At 40.7% G+C, this 19,321-nt stretch overlaps 1 protein-coding gene across 1 annotated transcript; it reads right to left on the reverse strand.

The window, feature by feature from the left end:
* Positions 1–275: 275 nt before the first annotated feature.
* On the reverse strand, positions 276–11,415 carry MMP13 (matrix metallopeptidase 13). Its single transcript, XM_077893262.1, has 10 exons — positions 11,255–11,415; positions 10,925–11,166; positions 10,093–10,241; positions 9,805–9,930; positions 7,736–7,897; positions 6,080–6,197; positions 4,954–5,087; positions 3,831–3,990; positions 2,004–2,107; positions 276–1,132 (listed from the first exon to the last, which is right to left on the reverse strand). Exons 1-10 carry the CDS (start codon positions 11,369–11,371, stop codon positions 1,032–1,034), a joined length of 1,413 nt encoding a protein of 470 aa, XP_077749388.1. The 5' UTR covers positions 11,372–11,415; the 3' UTR covers positions 276–1,031.
* Positions 11,416–19,321: the final 7,906 nt, after the last annotated feature.

Below are 19,321 nucleotides of genomic sequence, written 5' to 3' on the forward strand. Positions count from 1 at the left end.
ATGCCAGGGCTGGGACCAGAGCAAGGGGAGGAAGGAGCACATCTTCACATCCTTGAGAGGCCTGCAGTCTAGCGGGATATTTTCTTTATTTTGGAGGTCTCCGTGTTAGCATACTTCCAATTTATAAGATATAGTCTATATTTTCAGAAAAGAGCCTGTCTACCCACAGTGAAATGAACAATGAAAGCAATTCTCTAGGTGAGACAAGGCTAGAGTAGGACCTTTTGTCTCAGAGAACCAGGTGATTTATGAAAGAATGATGCTGTGGCCTTAGATTGTTGTCATAGATATTTTAATTCTTTGATATTTTTGGAAGACCTGCAATGTTTGAATACAAAAAGAGACAGGATCTCTGCATCTTCTAGAGCATGTGAAAAAAATTCTTCTTTGTGAGCAGCGCTGGAATTGTCAACAGTGAGAACTAAAATGAACCCACGGGTCACATCTGCTGTCCTCGGCACTGGGCTCTGTCTCTCATGTGGAGTGACTTAGATCCAGTGTCTGTAGGAAGTGGGGTGTGGACATTCAAGTAGCCTCAGTGCAAAACCACAATACCTTTAGTACAGATATTTCCCTTCGGCTTTTGCCTGTTCATGGTACCATGTGCTTCCCGTAAATTCCATTTTCATACTATTTTATACTTTTTAATAAAGATGATTCATTAATTACATAACTGTGACTTAGTTCTATGCCTTTTAAAAGACTCCTTATAAATATATTTAAACATTATGTTAACTCTCTTTGACACACCAGATGTCCTGTTTGTGTTATGGGAAACACTGTCAACTGCTGCTCCTGTGTGTCACGCAAGAGTTAGGTGATCCTTAGAGATACTGAATTCCAGAACTTTATAACTTCCTGTGGTTCCAGCCACATACAGCTGTACGGACACCGCCTATTCAAAGATAAGTTACTGAAGCTTGTTCACAGAACTAAGCTTTGCCCCAATGTCCCCGCCCCCAACACCTGGTATCACTGGAAGTATCATCGCCGTGCTCTCCAGGGTTTAAATAACAGTATTTAGAAGACACTTAACACCACAACAGGGAGTTTGCTGGCATGACACGGACAATCCGCTTACTCCAGATGTTATACTCAAACTGGATGGGCCCATTGAAAAAATAGATATAACCTGCAAGGAAAAGACCAAAAAGAAAGTTTCAGAGTCTGAAAACACTAAGAGTTTACTCCAGCTCACATGAAAAGTACAACCTGTGAGATCCCATGGTTTTTTAATGTGCCAACATTTGTGTCTAAAACCCTACTCATGTCTTAACATATTGCTTATAGTTGGGGGGGGGGGCAGTACGAGTTTCCTAGGTCTCCTGAATCGTCACCCTGAAATAGTTGTCATCTTACCACGAGTCCTAGTTTTGATGCCACATGTTGATATTAGTTATTTAAGTTTGGAAAAATGTCCCTTTTCATTATTAAAGCAAAAATGACTATATAGTTACAGTACTCATCTGTCTTTCTATATAAATGACTCCCCACTCTACCTCTGATTTAAGTTATGGCAATAATCTTTGCCTCTTGACATCATTAAGCGTAATTCAAGACCATGTTGGGGCACCCGACTGGCTCAGTCAGTTGGGCATCTGACTCTTGATTTCAGCTCAGGTCATGATCTCAGGGTCATGAGATGGAGTCCTAAGACCCGCTTCTTTCTGTGCTCTGCAGGGAGTCTACCTGAGGTTCTGTCTCTCCCTCTGCCACCCCCCACTCTCCCTTTCTAAAATAAATAAATAATTAAAACCTTAAAAAATAATTAGGATAGTGTTTAAAGTTTGGCATCTCTTATTTGTAGAATTAGCAATCATTTGAGCAACATCATCATTTATTCTAAGTGTATTATATTTTGTTTGCTGCCTATGTAACTAATTTCTTAACTGCCATATATTTATTAGTACCTCTAAGTCCTGTGTAAAAGTGCTTTATAAGGGAAATGATTTTGAGGGGCTACAGAAACCCCCCATTGAGGTTAATGTGATGGAACTTGTTACCGTTTTTCTCATAGACGGCATCCACTTTATCACCAATCCCTGGGAAGTCCTCTTCTATCAGCCTGGGGTAGTCTTTATCCATGATCTGGTTAGTATCATCATAGCTATGTAGTAAGAAAAAGAAACTCTTAAGTAGGCTGTATTTCTTAGAAATTATCTTAGAAATGATACAGTGTGATCATGACACCTTTCAAAATTGACAAGAGTTGTAAAATGTTAAGTCCATTTAAAATATCTGGTAACTTTTTCAAATTAGGAATTATGACACTGAGTGCACAGTGGGTGCTTGCTAAGCATTTATTGACTTGCCTAAACGTTATCTCTGTAGAGAGAGTTACAAGCTCACTTCCATTTCACAAATTGCATATCTGCTATAAAAGTGTATTATTAGGAAGTGTTCTTAGACCCAAATCAATACATGTTTGTTCATTGAACAACTAAATACTGATCTCTCACCACAGGTGAGACAACTTGCTAAGTGCAGAAATGGATGCAAGAATATTTGACGTATAATTTCTGGACTAAAAAGTTATCAGGGCATAGGGTGGTTCTGAAGCTGGGAAGGGGAGCATGGCTTTCTTGGCTCTCTCCTCCCATAGCTTCAGTTCTATAGTCCACCCCCCTGCACACAGGCACACCCTAGCCAACCAAACACATCCTGAAATTAGCCTAGAACAGCCTCCCATCATGTACTACTATTACTGAGGAGAGTTTCTGACCCTTGAGATATGTTCCAAAAGGTAAAAGGCAAGAACCACTGAACTGTGGAGAAAGGTAAGACATGTATACATGGCAACAGTAAGCAATGGAAGCCAAGCGACATGACCAGGAGATGTAAAGTATCATGAGAGCCTGTAAGAAGAGACATGGCTGGTGATCCAAAAGACTTGGAGGTTCAATGGTCTTTCCAGGTACTCTGAACAGGAAGTAGAATTTCAAGAGGGGGAGATGCTGGGAAAGACCTTCCAGTCACATGAGGGAATAAAGGTACAGTGTATTTGGGATCTAGGAAGTCATACACCCTCACCGAACCATGCACCTGTATAGGGCATGGGGACTGGAGCAGCAGGAGAACTTGGTTGTAGTATTCAGGCGGTAGTGAATGTCATTGTCAGAAATAAGGAAGTCAAATGGCAAAGATGACTATAAAGGAATGTGTGTATGGGTGTGTGCACACGTGCACAGATGGAGTTTCTATTGTAAACATTTCGAGTATGAGATTCGTATGAGATATTCTCATATGGCTCTGGGCTCTGGTGTCAGAGCTGCCCTCATAACTACATATTTTCCTAATATTCCAGCTTCACCTGTCCTTCAAAAGGGGGCTGTGGCCCAGCAGCTTCCGGCAACCTCTCTGGGGGATGAGCAGACACTGGAAGTGGTGGCCTTCTCTCTCTCTATCTCTCCCTCTCTCTGTCTCTCTCTCTTTCTTTCTCTCTCTGTCTTTTCCTGCACCTACTTCGTTGTCCTCTCCGGCCACAGAAGGTGGGGCCACGTGTAAATTAGGAGGGATGACAAGAAAGAGGACTCAAGAGCAGGACCGGTGAGAAGGAAGATGTCAAGGTCAAAGCAATGGGTTAGCAGGGCTGACGTACACCAAATAGCCAGAAAAGAAGACTGGCTCTGAAGAAGGGAGCGCTGGATGTGTGTTCTTGCCTGTTCAAGCACCTGTCTGAGAACTTGCCTCCAGGGGCTGCACGGAACAGACATCCATGACTGGTTTGCCATTGTACATAACACATTAGAGACTTAAACCAGTGAGAGTCACATGGGACTTGCTCGGCCTACGTGACACAGGTGATGTGCCGGGAAAGACAGCGGCCATACCTCCAGACCTGGTTTCCCGAGAAGAAGAGCGTCTTCCCCGTGTCCTCAAAGTGAACAGCTGCACTTATCTTCTTAACCTCTTTTGGAAATCCCAGTTCAGATATTTTTTGGGGATAACCTTCCAGAATGTCATAACCATTAAGAGCCCAATATTTTCTGCCTAGAATAAGTAAAAGAATGGTTTTATTATCCAAGGGAATATATCAGGACTCACATTGTGTAGATACTTACTTTAACAAAGAAAGACTCATTTTATACATTTAGAAATAAATTAGTGTTTGCAGTCAACATGTTTATGAAGCATAGAAATATGAGCATTGTTCAAACAAAAGTTAAGATTTAAGATGCTGATACCCTAATTATGAGTATAATTACAAACCAAATATCATACTTAGTCAACTTATTACCTCCTAATGTTAATCTGGAGCTGAGTGAAAAGTATACTAAAATTTCTTCATGAATAAGCAGTATAGGTGTAACAGTAAATTAGACTGAAAACTCAAATTTTATTCCAGATAGAAAGTGACTTTATGATAGCATTAATTATAATAGTCAAACACCAGAAATAATGCCAGTAGAATGCTATGTAGTCATCATGAATTAGGATCATGAAGATGGAGTAGCAGTTTGGAGAACTGTCCATAATTTTATGTCAAAGGAACAAGTAAAATATGAAAATGTATACACAACATGAATATAAATATTTTAAAATACATATTACATATAGTGAAGGACTAACAAAAAAGTGAGGAAATGAAATAAATTGATGTTTCACAAGGGGGAGAATTATGGATACTATTTTTTCAACTTTTTCAAAAGGTACATTGTCATAATGTTTGCTCAGCAAATGATTTTTAAGAGGAAATAAGAAAAAACTGACATAATTGCTAATGAAAAAAAATAGTAGCTTTGTAATGACAAGTAATAATGCAGACTTTTTACTTGTCAAATTCAGAGACATTTTGTGGAAAGTTTCCAGGTATGTTCTGCTTTCTATTTTGTTATGCTTGGTTCTTAATTGAGGTATTTTTCAGAAGTGGTCACTTTGCTAAGACTCTGGCAGCATCAAGTTCACCCCTGCCTGCCCTGGACATGAGGGAGGCCTCGCTAGGGAAAGGCTCACCTCTGAAGATGAAGATAAGGTCGCGGGAGGGGTGCTCATATGCAGCATCGATACGGTTGGGAAGTTCCGGCCAAAAGGATTTTGTTAAAAACAGCTCCGCATCCACCTGCTGAGGATGCAATCGCCAGAAGAATCTAACACACAAGTAAAAATACAGAGTTTGCAGTCATATTTTTGAAGTGCAAATACTATCCATCCTACTAGCCACCTGTCTCCACATCCACACGGGTAAGTTAGAGCAATCATACCCTATCACTCCTTCCCACGTCCTATTCAGTGCCAGGGGGACAAGCTCTTGCTATCCCAACTCTAGCCTAAAGTAGTAAGGTTTAAAGTCTCATGGAATCTTTGAAGGCCTCTAGGCCTTTGTGAGTTGAGGCCATGCTTTGTTCCATTTGGCATATCTTGCAAATGTACCAGGCACTGGGTTGGGTTCTGGTAAAAAAAAACAGGAGTTACCAAAAGTAGGTCTTCCAAGATTTCATGGCCCAGGGAAACAGATACAGGAGAAAACACCTGAGATACAGTGTAATCAGAGTTCTAATGGAGCAGGGGGTAGGGATGCTGTTGGCACACAGATAAGGGATCAAGTCATTGATGAATGAGTAAGTGAACAAATGAACAAATAACCACATTAGAACAATGTAGAAGTGAAAAATTCATATTTCATTTTTCCTAACCCACAGGTTTAGATTGTAAAGCACTCATTCTCTCAAATTCCCACATATATTACTGGAACAAAAGTCTTTCTGTACCAAAAGGAATTCATGTGGATGCTGTAACAACTTACTGATATGGTCATTGATTTCGATACTTGTGTTTTTAAATAAATAAATTGGATTTTTATATTCATTTGGTTATCTTTATAACAAAGAATACAACCAAAGTTGTAAAGAGAAGCTGCATCATGCCAAGATTACCGGGTGAAAAGTAAAGTGTTTATGCATCAGTGATTTATTTCATCTGGAACATGTAAAAACACAAACAAATACCAAACTACCCAAAGATCTATTATTTTCACCATTAACTTCACCTTTGGAAATGTGACTGCATGGTTGGAAATTTGCAGACAGAACTTTACAAATGTCTATGACATGCAGATTGTGTAAAATAATATGAAGAGTACCTGTCTTTAAAGATCATTGTTTCTCCTCGGAGGCTGGTGATGGCATCAAGGGATAAGGAGGGATCACATTTGTCTGGTGTTTTGGGATGTCTGGGGTTGGGGTCTTCATCTCCTGGGCCTGCAGTCATGAAACAAATGTGAAAAGGGTATGGGGTTGGCCTCCCTGATGCCTCGACCCTGCTAATGGGTCCCCTCCAGGGAGGACAGGAAATTGTCAGCTTCTACAACAGGATCCAAACCCCATGTAATCCTACTTCCTTCCTCTAGTGTTATCAAGCTCTTGGGGGTGGACCTATTCCTCCCACGTTCATCCTCAAGACCCTTTGAGATTCTTCTCAACTACAGATTTGGGTTTCTTGAGGTTGGTGATAGAAATGGGGAGTGGGAATGTGAGCAAGACTCAGAGGAAACCTGCCCCATGCTTGGCACAAGCTGTGGGCAGGTTGCTCTCGAGAGACACATTCCTCTTCAGGCCATTTCTGGTGGCACATCATCCCTGAGGGAGTCCTCACCTCTGCTCTATCTCTTGCCTCTTTTACCAAATAGCAAAAGTCTGCCATTTTGCCTCACCAATTTACCCCAGTACCACCGCTATCGGAACCAGCCAGGCCTTAGCAACCTTGACGTGCCTTGCCATGAGTTTGTAGCTTTCCACTGGCTCACATGAGTAAAAAATTCTGAGCTACCTTTTCTCCACCTAGTTCATATTAGTTCTATCATCAAGTCCCTTGGTCACAATACTGTAGAAATAACAAGAAACACAAAACATTTGCCCAAATCTACACTTGCTGCTATAGTAGATTTCAGTCCAGAGGGAAATGTGATGGAAACCCATGAGTAAGGTTTCTGAGCTCGGTGCTCTAGAAGTGTTTGCACTGATGACTTTAACTATATTAGTGGCAGGCAATTTTGCTGGTTTGGGGTGAGGTCTAATTATTTGGTAAATATTATTGAAAATTTGGAAGAAAAAAACAGAAGAGATTCTTAAAATGGTCATTGTAGATATTGAGTAAAAGTTACTACAGGCCACTTAAACAGTTTCTACTGTGGCAAACTGATGTAGTTGAAGGAATATCCAGAATTTATAAAAGCTGATGAAGACCACACCTTCACTCTCAACCATGGGACTAGAGCTATACTAGGTAAGATCTACATGGTGTGGTTTCTTCATTGGTCAAATGGGGAAGAAAATATCTTCCTTCCTTATGTCAGAGGTGTTTTGAGGGAATCAAACATATCTTACAAGGTATAAAATACAAATATGAATCTGCAAAATTTTTGGAGAATAGAATATTTTCTACTTGAGCAGGTAGTCTGATTCAGAAAGAAAAAATGGGCATGTCTTCTCAGGTTTTAATAACAGAACCAGAGGGACACCTGGGCAGCGTCTGCCTTCAGCCCAGGGCGTGATCCTTGGAGTCCCAGGATTCAGTCCCACATCAGACTGCCTGCTTGGGGCCTGCTTCTCTTTCTGCCAATGTCTCTGCCTCTCCCTCTCTCCCTCTCTGTGTGTGTCTCTCATGAATAAATAAAGAATATCTTTTTAAAAAAATAACAGAACCAGAACAGCAATATGGTAATGATAAATTCACTAATAAATTTGAAAAATAAATGTATATATCTATTCTGTTTCTAGTCTGATAAATTAAGAGTTACCATAGAGAGACTGGATCCCTTGCACATCATCATCGGGAAGCATAAAGTGGCTTTTGCCCGTGTAGGTGTAGATGGGAAACATGAGTGCTCCCGGGTCCTTGGAGTGGTCAAGACCTAAGGAGTGGCCGAACTCATGGGCAGCGACAAGGAACAAGTTGTAGCCTGTAAGAGAACAAAGCAACGATGAGAAGGCAAGGCAGTGACCAGCTAATGGAGGGAATGCTATTTTCCTCACCTCTCTCTCTTTCTTGGTGATTTCACTATTTTTTAATTAATATTCAATATTCAGTTGCTTGAAGGAAGATTCAAAACACTGATTTAATCCTGATAAATAGTTTCATGTTCTCTTTGATTCTAGCTGCCTACATAATTAGAATATTAATAGGTTGCTCTCAGATAATTAGAAATCAATGAGGATCTAATGGGAGACACTAGTAATCCTGATGTTTTCTCAGGTCAGGTGAGGGAAGTGGTCAGTGGAGGCCAAAAGAGGACTCCTGGGAAGCCACACAGGGTGGTCCTACCAGGGGTGTTTCTAGAACATCATCTGAACAAGAGGCATCATGCAAAGGGATGATGACCAGGTATGGAGCATGTACTAAATAGGGTCTCTGGGAATCTACTTGGGAACAAATCCCAACCAAATGATCCTTTTCAGAATATTCTAGACTCTAAAATTTAAAAAAATAGAAACTCTGGAAATGATTAGCCAACTTTCCTCCATTTTAGAAGACTACTGTGTTGCTGTATTTACATTATTTCCTCTAGTCATTCTTTCTACACATTTCTAAGCCTCCTAATACTGCTATTTCAAGTTGAAGGAGAAAAAGATAAAAGCTTTAAAAAAGAAAACACATGGAAGCTGGATTCAGTGGTTTCACTTTGACCTTAGACACCACTTGCTATCACAGCCCACACCTGGAGAAAATGCATAACTAACTTAGTGAATGATGGAGACCATAAGAGAAATCAGAGCTCACATAATCTAAGTGACAAGCAAGTCTTCATTGAAATGACTAGTGAAAGATTCCATTCTTGGCCTTCCACTGAAAAATCAATCATGGTTTGTTTGTGAATATATTCATTCATTTCAATTAAATATCTCAAATCCAGAATTTATGCAGGAGCCTAAAACTGAGGTGTATTATGGCTCTATCTTAACAATACTGATGTTATTCTTTCTTCCTAAAATCATTCTTACCTGTGTAATATTCAGAACATAAATATATAATCTCTCACCTTTTCTTCCAAAGACACATCGAGGGCATTGGAACCAAGGCATTGGTCAGCCAAGCCCAGAAAAACAATTCTTCTGTTTAAATGAAGAACAAAAATTAGCTATCTATGAAGACTACCTCTAACTGTCACAACCAAGGGTCAGTAAAGCTCCAGAGTTACATCCTGGTTAGAACAATCTGGCTTTTCTTCCTAAATTAATATTCCCAATTCTTTTGAGCTTTGAGGATTCAAATACTGACTGAATTCATTCAAAACTGAGTTTCATTTTGCTTTTGCAAATATAATCTGGTCTGTCTCATGCTATTTGAAGTAAGACACCATCTAGCTTTGTCGGAATGATATTTAAAAATCAGTGACAGACACATCTGAAACAAGGAACTCATATAACAGAGAACAGAAAACTGATTGCACTTGTGCCGTTAATATTTCTGTCGAGGAAACAAAACCTATTTCAACTCATCTATGATCTGCCTATTCAGTCCTAATAGTTTTTAGATGTGTATGTGTAATAAACTATACCTCCTCAACACATCAAAGTGTAATCCACAGTAACAACCCCTTGATTGACAGAAGAACATGTTGGTCCTAATTCAAGTTAGTTAGTATCCCTCAAGCCACTAAATGAAACTGCTCACTTTTAATGTTTCACATAAGTTTGTAGAAAAGTCACTTGTAGAGACTAATGAGTATAAGATCAACTTTTAATTTTTTTGAAAAATACAATCAGTTGGCAAATAAAATTTACAGTATGCTTCTTAACTTCTTATCCATGGGATCACTATCTAACCTAATCTAGAAATTATGAAACATACCTTTATAAGAAACATTACCTTTGGAACTACTTGTCCAAGTTTCATCATCATCAAAATGGGCATCTCCTCCATAATTTGGCCCAGGAGGAAAAGCATGAGCCAGAAGACCAGAAGGTCCATCAAATGGATAGAAGTCCCCATGCTCTACACACAAAAGCAAGAGTTAAGAATCTAATTATATCCATTAGTGTCTGGCACAAATGCTTGGTGAATCCTGTAAAAAGTAATAAATGACTGAAAGAAGGTATAAAAGAATGGAGAAAATTAGGGAGCGGAATGTAAAAAAAAATGAGTCTGCATCATTACCTTTAGTTCCAAAAGAGATCATGATATCTGCAGTGCCGTCATGAAGTCTGGTAAAATTCAGAGGTGTCACATCTGACCAAACTTTGAAAGCTTTTTTGAATGCCTTTTCAACTTCAGAATGAGTCAGATCAGGGGTATAGTTCACAATCCTATTCAACAGAGAAAATTTCAATTACATTTTTGGAAGGAAAAAGCTATTTGAGAATATATTTCCTTGGAATACTGCTTTTCAACTCAAAAATTCAATGGCTCCTCTAAAAGTTCTACTGGCTGTCCATTGTTTCAAAGTACTTATTAATTATGATGTCATACAAAGATAACAAAATGAGTTCAATCAGACATTTGAGTATCTCCAAATATCTGATCACTTAGAATCTTGCATTTAAAATATTCAGATATTTAATGAAACTTACATACAAGTTTGGAATTGTATCACTATGACCTAAATGAAATAGCTTTGTCAAGTTCCTAGAAAGAGCAGGACTCTACATTTTTAAGCACTCCTAATAAGTATGCCTCATGTAGTACATTTGCAAATTTTATTATACCTACTTTTGTTTTTTATTTTATTTCTTTTCTAAAAAAAATACTTGAGACTTCCAGTAAAAAATAATGCTGGGTTAACGTAACAATAATAGCTGTCATGAGGCATTCTCACCAATAGTATTAAAATTATTACTTGAATTATTTAATTTCTAGTTTAATATTTAAAGTCTACCTTTAAAAAATGGGACCAAACATGTTCTGTCATCTATAGCTTGTGTTGAAAATCAGGCATTTAATACTATTTTCAAAACTAAGAAATATTAAAGAAAGATAGCCTCTGATCTACCTGTAGGTTAGGTTCGTTTTGGACCACTTGAGAGTTCGGGGGAAAACATTGTACTCGCCCACATCAGGGACCCCACATCTTGGTTTCTTCATGATGTCCAAGGTATTATCATCAAGTTTGCCAGTGACCTCTAAGCCGAAGAAGGACTGCATTTCTCGAAGCCTGTCAGCCACTGAGCCTGCTGCAGACTTCTTCAGGATTCCAGCAGGATTCAGGGGATAGTAGTAGGATTTCAGGTAGCGCTGAAAAAGAGACCAGAATGGCCTGCTTTTAAAAGAAAAAGGCATTGGTGAGATGTAACACCCCATTGGGATTAGCAAGATACTCTACCTCTGCAAGCTGGAAGTCTTCCTCAGACAGATCATCATCACCATCGCTGGGAAGGGGCAGGGACCAGCACTGAGTCCAGCTCAAGCAGAGGAAGGCAGCCAGGATGCCTGGGAGCATCTTGGTGGTTGTGCCTGGAGCCTGCTGTCTCTCCCAGACAAGCACCTTTACTTTTATAGACCTGCAGTGGTGACTCATCCTTTATGGACAAGTTCCCGCTTCCTAGTCTATTGAAGGTAAACATGCTTACATGGCGACTTTTTTTTTTTTTCCTCCCAAGAAAGTGTGGTTTGTGGTAGAATTTGAGGGAAATATAAAATGAGGGCATCTCTCATTTCAGCGGGGTCTCAAAAACCATCTGGCAAAATAAACAGCCTCAGCATATTTATGGATACTGTGGGAAGAAGCAGAGAGTAGTAATATTTCACTTCACTGGGCAAAAATATTTTTCCCTCTGTAGAAAAGCAGCTACTTTTACTCTTTTCAGACAAGAGTATCAAGATGATGCTCTCACTTCCTTAAAGAGATACTTAGTCCTGCTTCTAGAATATCTAGAACCTGGTGACTTCTGAACATCATTTTCCCTAGAGCAATTACAGAAGGAGACATGAGTACCTGAGGGCCAAACAATTGGGGCAAGCCCGAGATTGGAGGCTCAGATACTAGGGCACACCCACAGGGCCCTGGTGTGACTCTCGATACACATGGAATCCTCCATGGATTCCCCACAGGTTCAGGAAGGGGTAGGAGCCTATATGGAATACAATATAATGGCTAGCACATACCCGGGGATTACTAGGCTTAAAAGGCATGATCTCGTTAAATCTGTACAGTAGCCTAAGCAGGAGGTGCTACTGGAAGGCTTGTTTTCATTTGACATAAGAATAATCTGAGCACAGAGAAATTAAATACTAACCTCTAATAAAAGGTCAAAAGTTAATAAATGATACTGTCAGCATTTGACTCCAAGCCAGTAGACTTAAGACTTCATCTTTTTAACCACCATCCAGTATGGCTTCTACCCCATTAATTCTCAGAAATTTTCTCAAAAATGGAGCTGCTTTGTTCCCACACCCCTGGAAGTACCAGGAAAACTAGGGTCTAGGTAAGCTCTTGGCCAACTTCAAGTTTCTTAATTTTGACTTTTAAGAAGTTTGAATAGTAGATGTACCTGAGTTCCAAAAACTCAGGAAAATCATCCACGAGGGGCGTCCAGTCTGTTACAGAACATCCCACATTTAGTACCAGGAAATCAGAATGCCATCTTTGGTCCAGCATAGATGTAAATGGATAGAAAATACAAGTCATGATCTTCAGATTGAATGACTGAAAATGAAGTTAATTTAAGTGATCAGGAATCAGAGAGCAGCTCAGGTCCGGAACACAAGAAGACAAGGACAGGAGTGGAGCACAGGTTAGGGTGGGTAGGGAGGGGGCATTCCACATCTCAGTGACGTGCTGTCACCTGAGTTGGCCAGAGCCTCAGACGGAACCAGACAAGCTTATGAAATGTAAGCTATCGGCGGAGGACAATTATTACACCTTGTCCAAAAACAGATCCTTACAATAAATATTTCCAATGAGTTCGAGATTAGAGTTGGGCTCAACCAGCAACACAAAACAATAATTTGTTTTAAAACTCTTTCACAAACAGCAGTTGATTTTAGATTAAATGATAATAACCAAAAAGTTTGATTCATCTACTGAGCTTATAGGAAATTAGTTCATTCTAAATTATTTGTTTTTACCAATATAATTTCATAATCTTCTAAAGTATTTTAGATTTTTAAAGTTTTTTTTTTTAGATTAGTCTCATCAGATTTTGAAAAAGTTCAGAAACAAATGACATTTTATTTAATGTTTGGAAGTAGGAGAGATGAATCAAATAGGTTCACTGTACTGGTAGGTTCTCACGTATTTGTAGACATGTTACCACTTTAAGCTACAATTTTTTAAAAAGCCACTTTAGTTATTGTCAATGAATATTGATCAGGCATCAACTATGTGGGACACCATGTGGATCACTATGAAGATGGGGTGAAGCATAGTGCCTTTTTTGTAGGATGATTACAATATTATCTCCCCAGAAAGACGCATTTTTAATGAGCAGTGAAATAAATGTCACTGTGAAATAATGCTTATTATCAAACCGCATTAGTGTTTTGTCAGCTTCTCATATCACCTAAGCACACCCACAGTGCAAAATAAAAAATAAAAAACCGGACAGGTCAGTGAGAACACACTGTTCACATTCTGTAGTGTTCTGAGCAAGGTAAATAAAAGTTGTTCAGAAGATTAAAATAGAAATTGATTCCTTCAGAAAATAATGGGACTGCTTGTCTGTAGCAACTGCTCATGGAGTAGCAAGCTTAGCTGGCGATCAGGATGTGTCATCACATGGAAATGTGATGGCAAATCACTTGTCAACACAAGCCCTTCTCTTGGGCTGTTAATTATTAGGAGGAAAGCCAGGTTTTGTGGCTGCCACTGCTGAAATGGTTTGTGGTTTTGAGCGACACCTCTCACACAATGAGGCCGTGCGGGTCTTTACAGACTGTCCCAACAAGCCTCCCAGCTCACTGGGCAAAAATGAAAACCTGTAGAATGAGCAAACAAAACTGGGCAAACTTAGCAGTGGTATCTCCTGCTGATTCACACATAAGCAACCCGGGCTTTTTAGAATATACGTCATCTTCTGTTTCTCAGTCCAAAACATCACCCAGGAGAGAATCAGGATTGTCCATGACCAACCCCTGAGTAAAGTATAGGGGGGTTCCAGACCAGGAAAAATAGGAACAAAGGCCATGGGAGTTGGATTACAATTATGAAAATTAAGTAAGTCAAAGAAACTTTCAGGTAAAAATTTTGGCTTTGGTTTAGAGTGTTGTAAATGAACGTCGACCATAACAAACACTTAGTATCTTGATTTTTCTAAAAGCTAGGTGATCTGACAGTGCAAGTGCAGAAGTAATGATTTTTGTAAACATCCTCTGATGGTCCCTTTGTTCTTCTGTCTGGTTTCCCCCAGAGCCCCAAGGAAGGGGTTCCATGCCCTTAAAGAGAAGCACTACCCTAGAATAGAAGTTCTCGATCACACCGACATGCTAGAATAAAGGGCAAGAGTGCCCCACTGACTCACTTGTGCACAGCCATGGCATGACCCCAGGTCAGGTGCAGGACGCACAGGGACTCACATCAGAAGCTGGCCAGGCAGCAGGCCAGCGGTTTAGGAGAGCACTTGCTTTCACGCCTGAATTTCATGCTTTACACACATGGCTATGTTCATCTTGTGCGGATCCCTAAAGAAAGAAATAGAATCTGCAAGAAAAAAGGAAATTATTTTTAATTCTTACCTGAGTATGGTATCTGAAAGTCAAGACTTAATTTTCTGGGCTTGCTTAAAAAAAAAAAAAAAGATTTTATTTTTTTATTTTAGAGAGAATTGAGCAAGAGTGAGGGGAGGGGCAGTGGGAGAGGGAAACTCAAGTGGGTTCCACTCGGAGCACGGAGCCCAACACGGGGCTCAATCCCACCACCCTGAGATCACGACTTCAGCTAAAACCAAGATTTGGACGCTTTACCAACTGAGCCCCCAGGCTCCTCCTGGGCTCACTTTCTAATGAACTGTAATTTTATTGTGCTTTGTTAAAAAGAGTGTTACTGGATGTCCACCTCTGCCAGATTTAACCAGAACTGAGAAAGAAAACAAGCAGGCATAGAACGCCAATTCTAGCCCATCCCTGTCCAAATGTCTTTGAAAAGGGAAAAATCTGGGATGGTTGGCAGTGAATAGTGGAAATGAAAACAAACTAGAGAAATGGGACCTTTGTAATTTTAACAAGCAATTGCAATATATTTAAAGTTCCCTAATATTTAAACAAATGAAACAAAGAGTCTATTTTTAAAGCAGCCTGGCCTCACCTTGTTACCCTCATTCACTAAAGTAAAAGTTATTATATATTCTTAATAAATTTTCTGATTTAGCGCAACCCCGGTGGCTCAGTGGTTTAGCACCGCCTTCAGCCCAGGGTGTGATCCTGGAGACCCGGGATTGAGTCCCACGTCAGGCTCCCTGCATGGAGCCTGCTTCTCTCTCTGCCTACGTCTCTGCCTTTCTCTGTGTGTCTCTCATGAATAAATAAATAAATCTTAAAAAAAAAAAAAAGGAGTCTGTTTCTTAAAAAAAAATTCTGATTTACAAACTAATATACAAAAAGTAATAAACTTCTTGCATAATGACTGGAAGATGAGAAACCTAAAGGAAAGAATTATCATAATACCCCCCAAAATTTTATTTATTTGTTTATTTTAAGATTTTATTTATTCATAGAGACAGAGGGAGAGAGGGGCAGAGACACAGGCAGAGAAAGAAGCAGGCTCCATCAGGAAGCCTGACGTGGGACTCGATCCCGGGTCTCCAGGATCACACCCGGCTGCAGGCAGCACTAAACCGCTGCGCCACCAGGGCTGCCCCCAAAATTTTTTAGATAATCCACACATACATTCTCTTTTTAAAAAAATTATTTATTTGTTTGTTTGTTTGTTTGTTTATTTATTTATTTATTTAAGCTAGAGAGTGAGTGTACCCATGCAGGAGTGCACACACAGGGATGAGGTGGTGCAGAGGGAGATGGAAAGAGAGAGAATCCCAAGCAGACTCCCTGCCAAGCACAGAGCCCGATGCAGGGCTCAACCTTACCACCCTGAGATCATGACCTGAGCTGAAACCAAGAGTTGGACACTCAACAGACTGAGCCGCCCAGGTGCCCTCTCAACGTATATATTCTGAAAGTTGACTTATTTAGACGATAGTCAATCTTAAAGGTTTTATAAAATGTACTCTCTGGAATAGAAAAACAGGCCATGTTGCTAGTATGTTGCATCTGCTTTATTTTCAATTCCAGGAAAGCCATGTTGAACGAATTTGAGGTACCATGTTCCATAGTTTGCTCTTCTTCACTAAATCTGTCATAAAACTGAGAATGAACTCAAAACTGCACAAAATATATCTTAATAATACTAAGTGTTAAAGAGGTTAACTTTTAAAATTTTTCTATAAGCTCCAGTTAGATAATTTCAGAAAATTGTAGACAGGAATTCGCTGCAACCACGAACTGCCAACGGACTCCCTGGTCAGTCCAGCTAAGGGCGGATTTCCACCTCTACCTGCAGGGAAGAAGGCAGCTGTTCCCAGGTACAGACCACAGGCAGCATCCAGGCCTCGAGGGTCTCCTGGGAATTCATCCATCAACACTATGTGAGAGCCCCCAGCTTTTTTCCCGTCAATGACGAGGCAAAGAAAGGCCTTATTCTTGGCACAAAAACTATGACGAAGCAAACATGTGTAAAATGAGGAATATTATAAGCCTACATGTACACAGCAAAGAAACCGATTCGGGCTACGGCCTCCGGGTGGGGTTTGTTTCTCTTCTTTGTCCAGGGATTCCACTTTTGCCTGAGCCTATGGAGACCATTCAGAGAGTGAGAGCACAGGCCCTGGCATCAGTTACCACAGCCGAAACCCCAGCCCCGCCGCTTATGAGCTCCCTCACATATGCAGTTTGATCTCACTAATAGAGCAGTGAACAAAACACAGCAGAACCCGGGTCCTTGAGCAGCTGACAATCTAGTAGGGTGAGAGAGAGAATTAGAGAGATAATTAGATAATGAGAGAGAAAAATAGAGCAGGAAAGAGGGGTCAAGGAGGTATGTTGCAGTTTATTTGGAGTGGCAGGGAAGCGCTCATGGAGAAAGTGACTCTTGAGTAGGGATCCAAGGGAAATGAAGGTGGGAGTCATCAAGCAGGAAGAGGAGCAAGGGCAAAGGCCCTGAGGTAAGCATCTGTGTGGCGCATTTGGAGAAAGCAGCAAGAAGGCCAGTGTGGCTGGAGCAGAGTGAGATGACAAGTTATTGAATCTTAACTAGACAAATGGGATCGTCCCAGTACCTGTCTTTCAGGCCATATGATGAGCACACGACATGATGATGGAAGAGCCCTGTAGCAGTGCCTGGCACACAGTAAGCACTTGAGATAGCAACTCAGTTCCCGGTGAGTAGTCTGCACAGTGCCCAGCAAAGTCCCAGGGCTCAGCACCCTGTAGGCATGGGGGCCATTGCAGCAACAGTGTCCATGGGGTGAGGGCTAAGCTGAGCCAAGGCTTTTCCCAGACCCTTCCACTGTGTAGGTCTCAGGAAAGCCTTGGGCCCAAACTCTGACTTAGGTGTCTGCTACACTAATATTAACAATAGGAGGAAGGGGAGAGGGGCATTTCTATGGTCAAGCAAGGTTAGGAGACACTCGGTGACACAATCATGAGCCAGTTTTTTTCCTAGAGGACTCCTCAGAGCTTTAGCACGTCATGAACATCGTGAACATCTACGAGAGGGCTAAAGCTGGGAACATGCACTGGAGCTTCACACAGATTGGGGTTGCTGCTTTGGGGGATTGGCAAGGCAAACAAATCTTGAGAATGGGAAGACAGACCACCTTCAGCAAATTGGAAAGCCTGGGTGCCTTTGACATCATCCTCAGAGGAGATCTTTGTCTTGTCAGAGTGGGTGAGTCTCAGGGGTACATCAGAACCTTGGGGTCTCTGCAGTGGTGGAAGCCCAAGGTATGGCCAAATCTATGGGAGGCCAGGCAGACAAGTGCAAGCTATAAAGAGATACAACCTGGATGATCCATGTAAAAGCCACACAAAACTAGCTCTTCTCAGAGATCTTCTTAGATGTCTCTTCCAAGCCTTATTAACTACATCCCTCCCCTATTCCATATTTAGGGAAGAAGGACAAAAGGCAAGACCCCCACGGACACCTTCCTCAGTGGCTTGAGGCAAGTGACCCTAACCTGGCAGAGTGTCCTGAGGGGTGCAGGTTGGAGCCACTAAGATTCCACCACTGAGATGTTGTGCCTTGGGACTCCTCAGGGGTTAGGCAGGAACAAGTAAATGAATACCTATGGCCACTTTACTTCTACTGAGAAAGTACAGTAGATGAGCACCGCACACTGTAAATTATATTTTTAAAAAACTTTATTAGTTTGAAATAGGTAAAAGAAGTAGCCAATTACTGTCATGGTAACAGAGATGAGCCCTGAAGCCAGGCAGACCGAAGTCCATTTCCCTATTTGAGAAGTGGGGGGTAATAAAATCAGCTTTATAGGATTAGTGACAGAAGGTAATTGTGAAGTACGTGGCACATTGTAAGAGTTCAATTAGCTTTTTAAGATTTACTTTTTTAAAAGATTTATTTACTTATTTGAGAGAGGGTGCATGCAGGTGGGCAGGGGAAGGGCAGGGAGAGAAGTAGACTCCCTGCTGAGCATGGAGCCCAACAGGGAGCTCAATTCCAGGACCCTGGGATCACAACCTGAGCTGAAGGCAGATGCTTAACAAACTGAGCCCCCCAGGCGCCCCTAGACCTCAACTAGCTTTGTCGCTACCTCTATTACTAATATCCAAAGCACTTGACAAATAATAAATGCTCAATGTAAAGTAGCTACAAAGATTAAAATGCGAATTTAATGATTACGGAGTTCATCCAAAGTTTGTTTTTTGCTGAGCTGCAAGCAATAATGGGCACAGGAGGAAATTCATATCTGTGGTGTTAGATTGTTTCAGAGCATTTAGTGACATTCGCATAAAATGGTAAACATGCCAATTACAAGAATTTTTGTTGATTCAGGAAAACCTTCTGGCAGAAAGCACTTGGCAAATATAAATATTAGTATGTAGTTGCTACACACACACACACACACACACACACACACACACCTTCCTTTTTCACATTTGCCTGAGTCTGGAATGTTCCTATATCAGATGTTTCCTAGTGCTCATTAGGTTATCAGAGGGACAGATCTTCTGTGTTAGCTGGGAGCCAGAATGACACATTCTTTAATTTAAAAAGTAGAGAAATTGTAGAAAGTCATTTAATTCTTGTATTGCCTAACTCTTAGTAATACAATATTTAGGAGCACCTGGGTGGCTCAGTCAGTTGAGCGTCTGCCTTTGGCTCAGGTCATGATCTCAGGGTCCTAGGACTGAGTCCCACATTGGACTTCCTGCTCAATGG

Source organism: Canis aureus, chromosome 3, assembly GCF_053574225.1.
Source record: "Canis aureus isolate CA01 chromosome 3, VMU_Caureus_v.1.0, whole genome shotgun sequence".
In the NCBI taxonomy this organism is placed as follows: domain Eukaryota; kingdom Metazoa; phylum Chordata; class Mammalia; order Carnivora; family Canidae; genus Canis; species Canis aureus.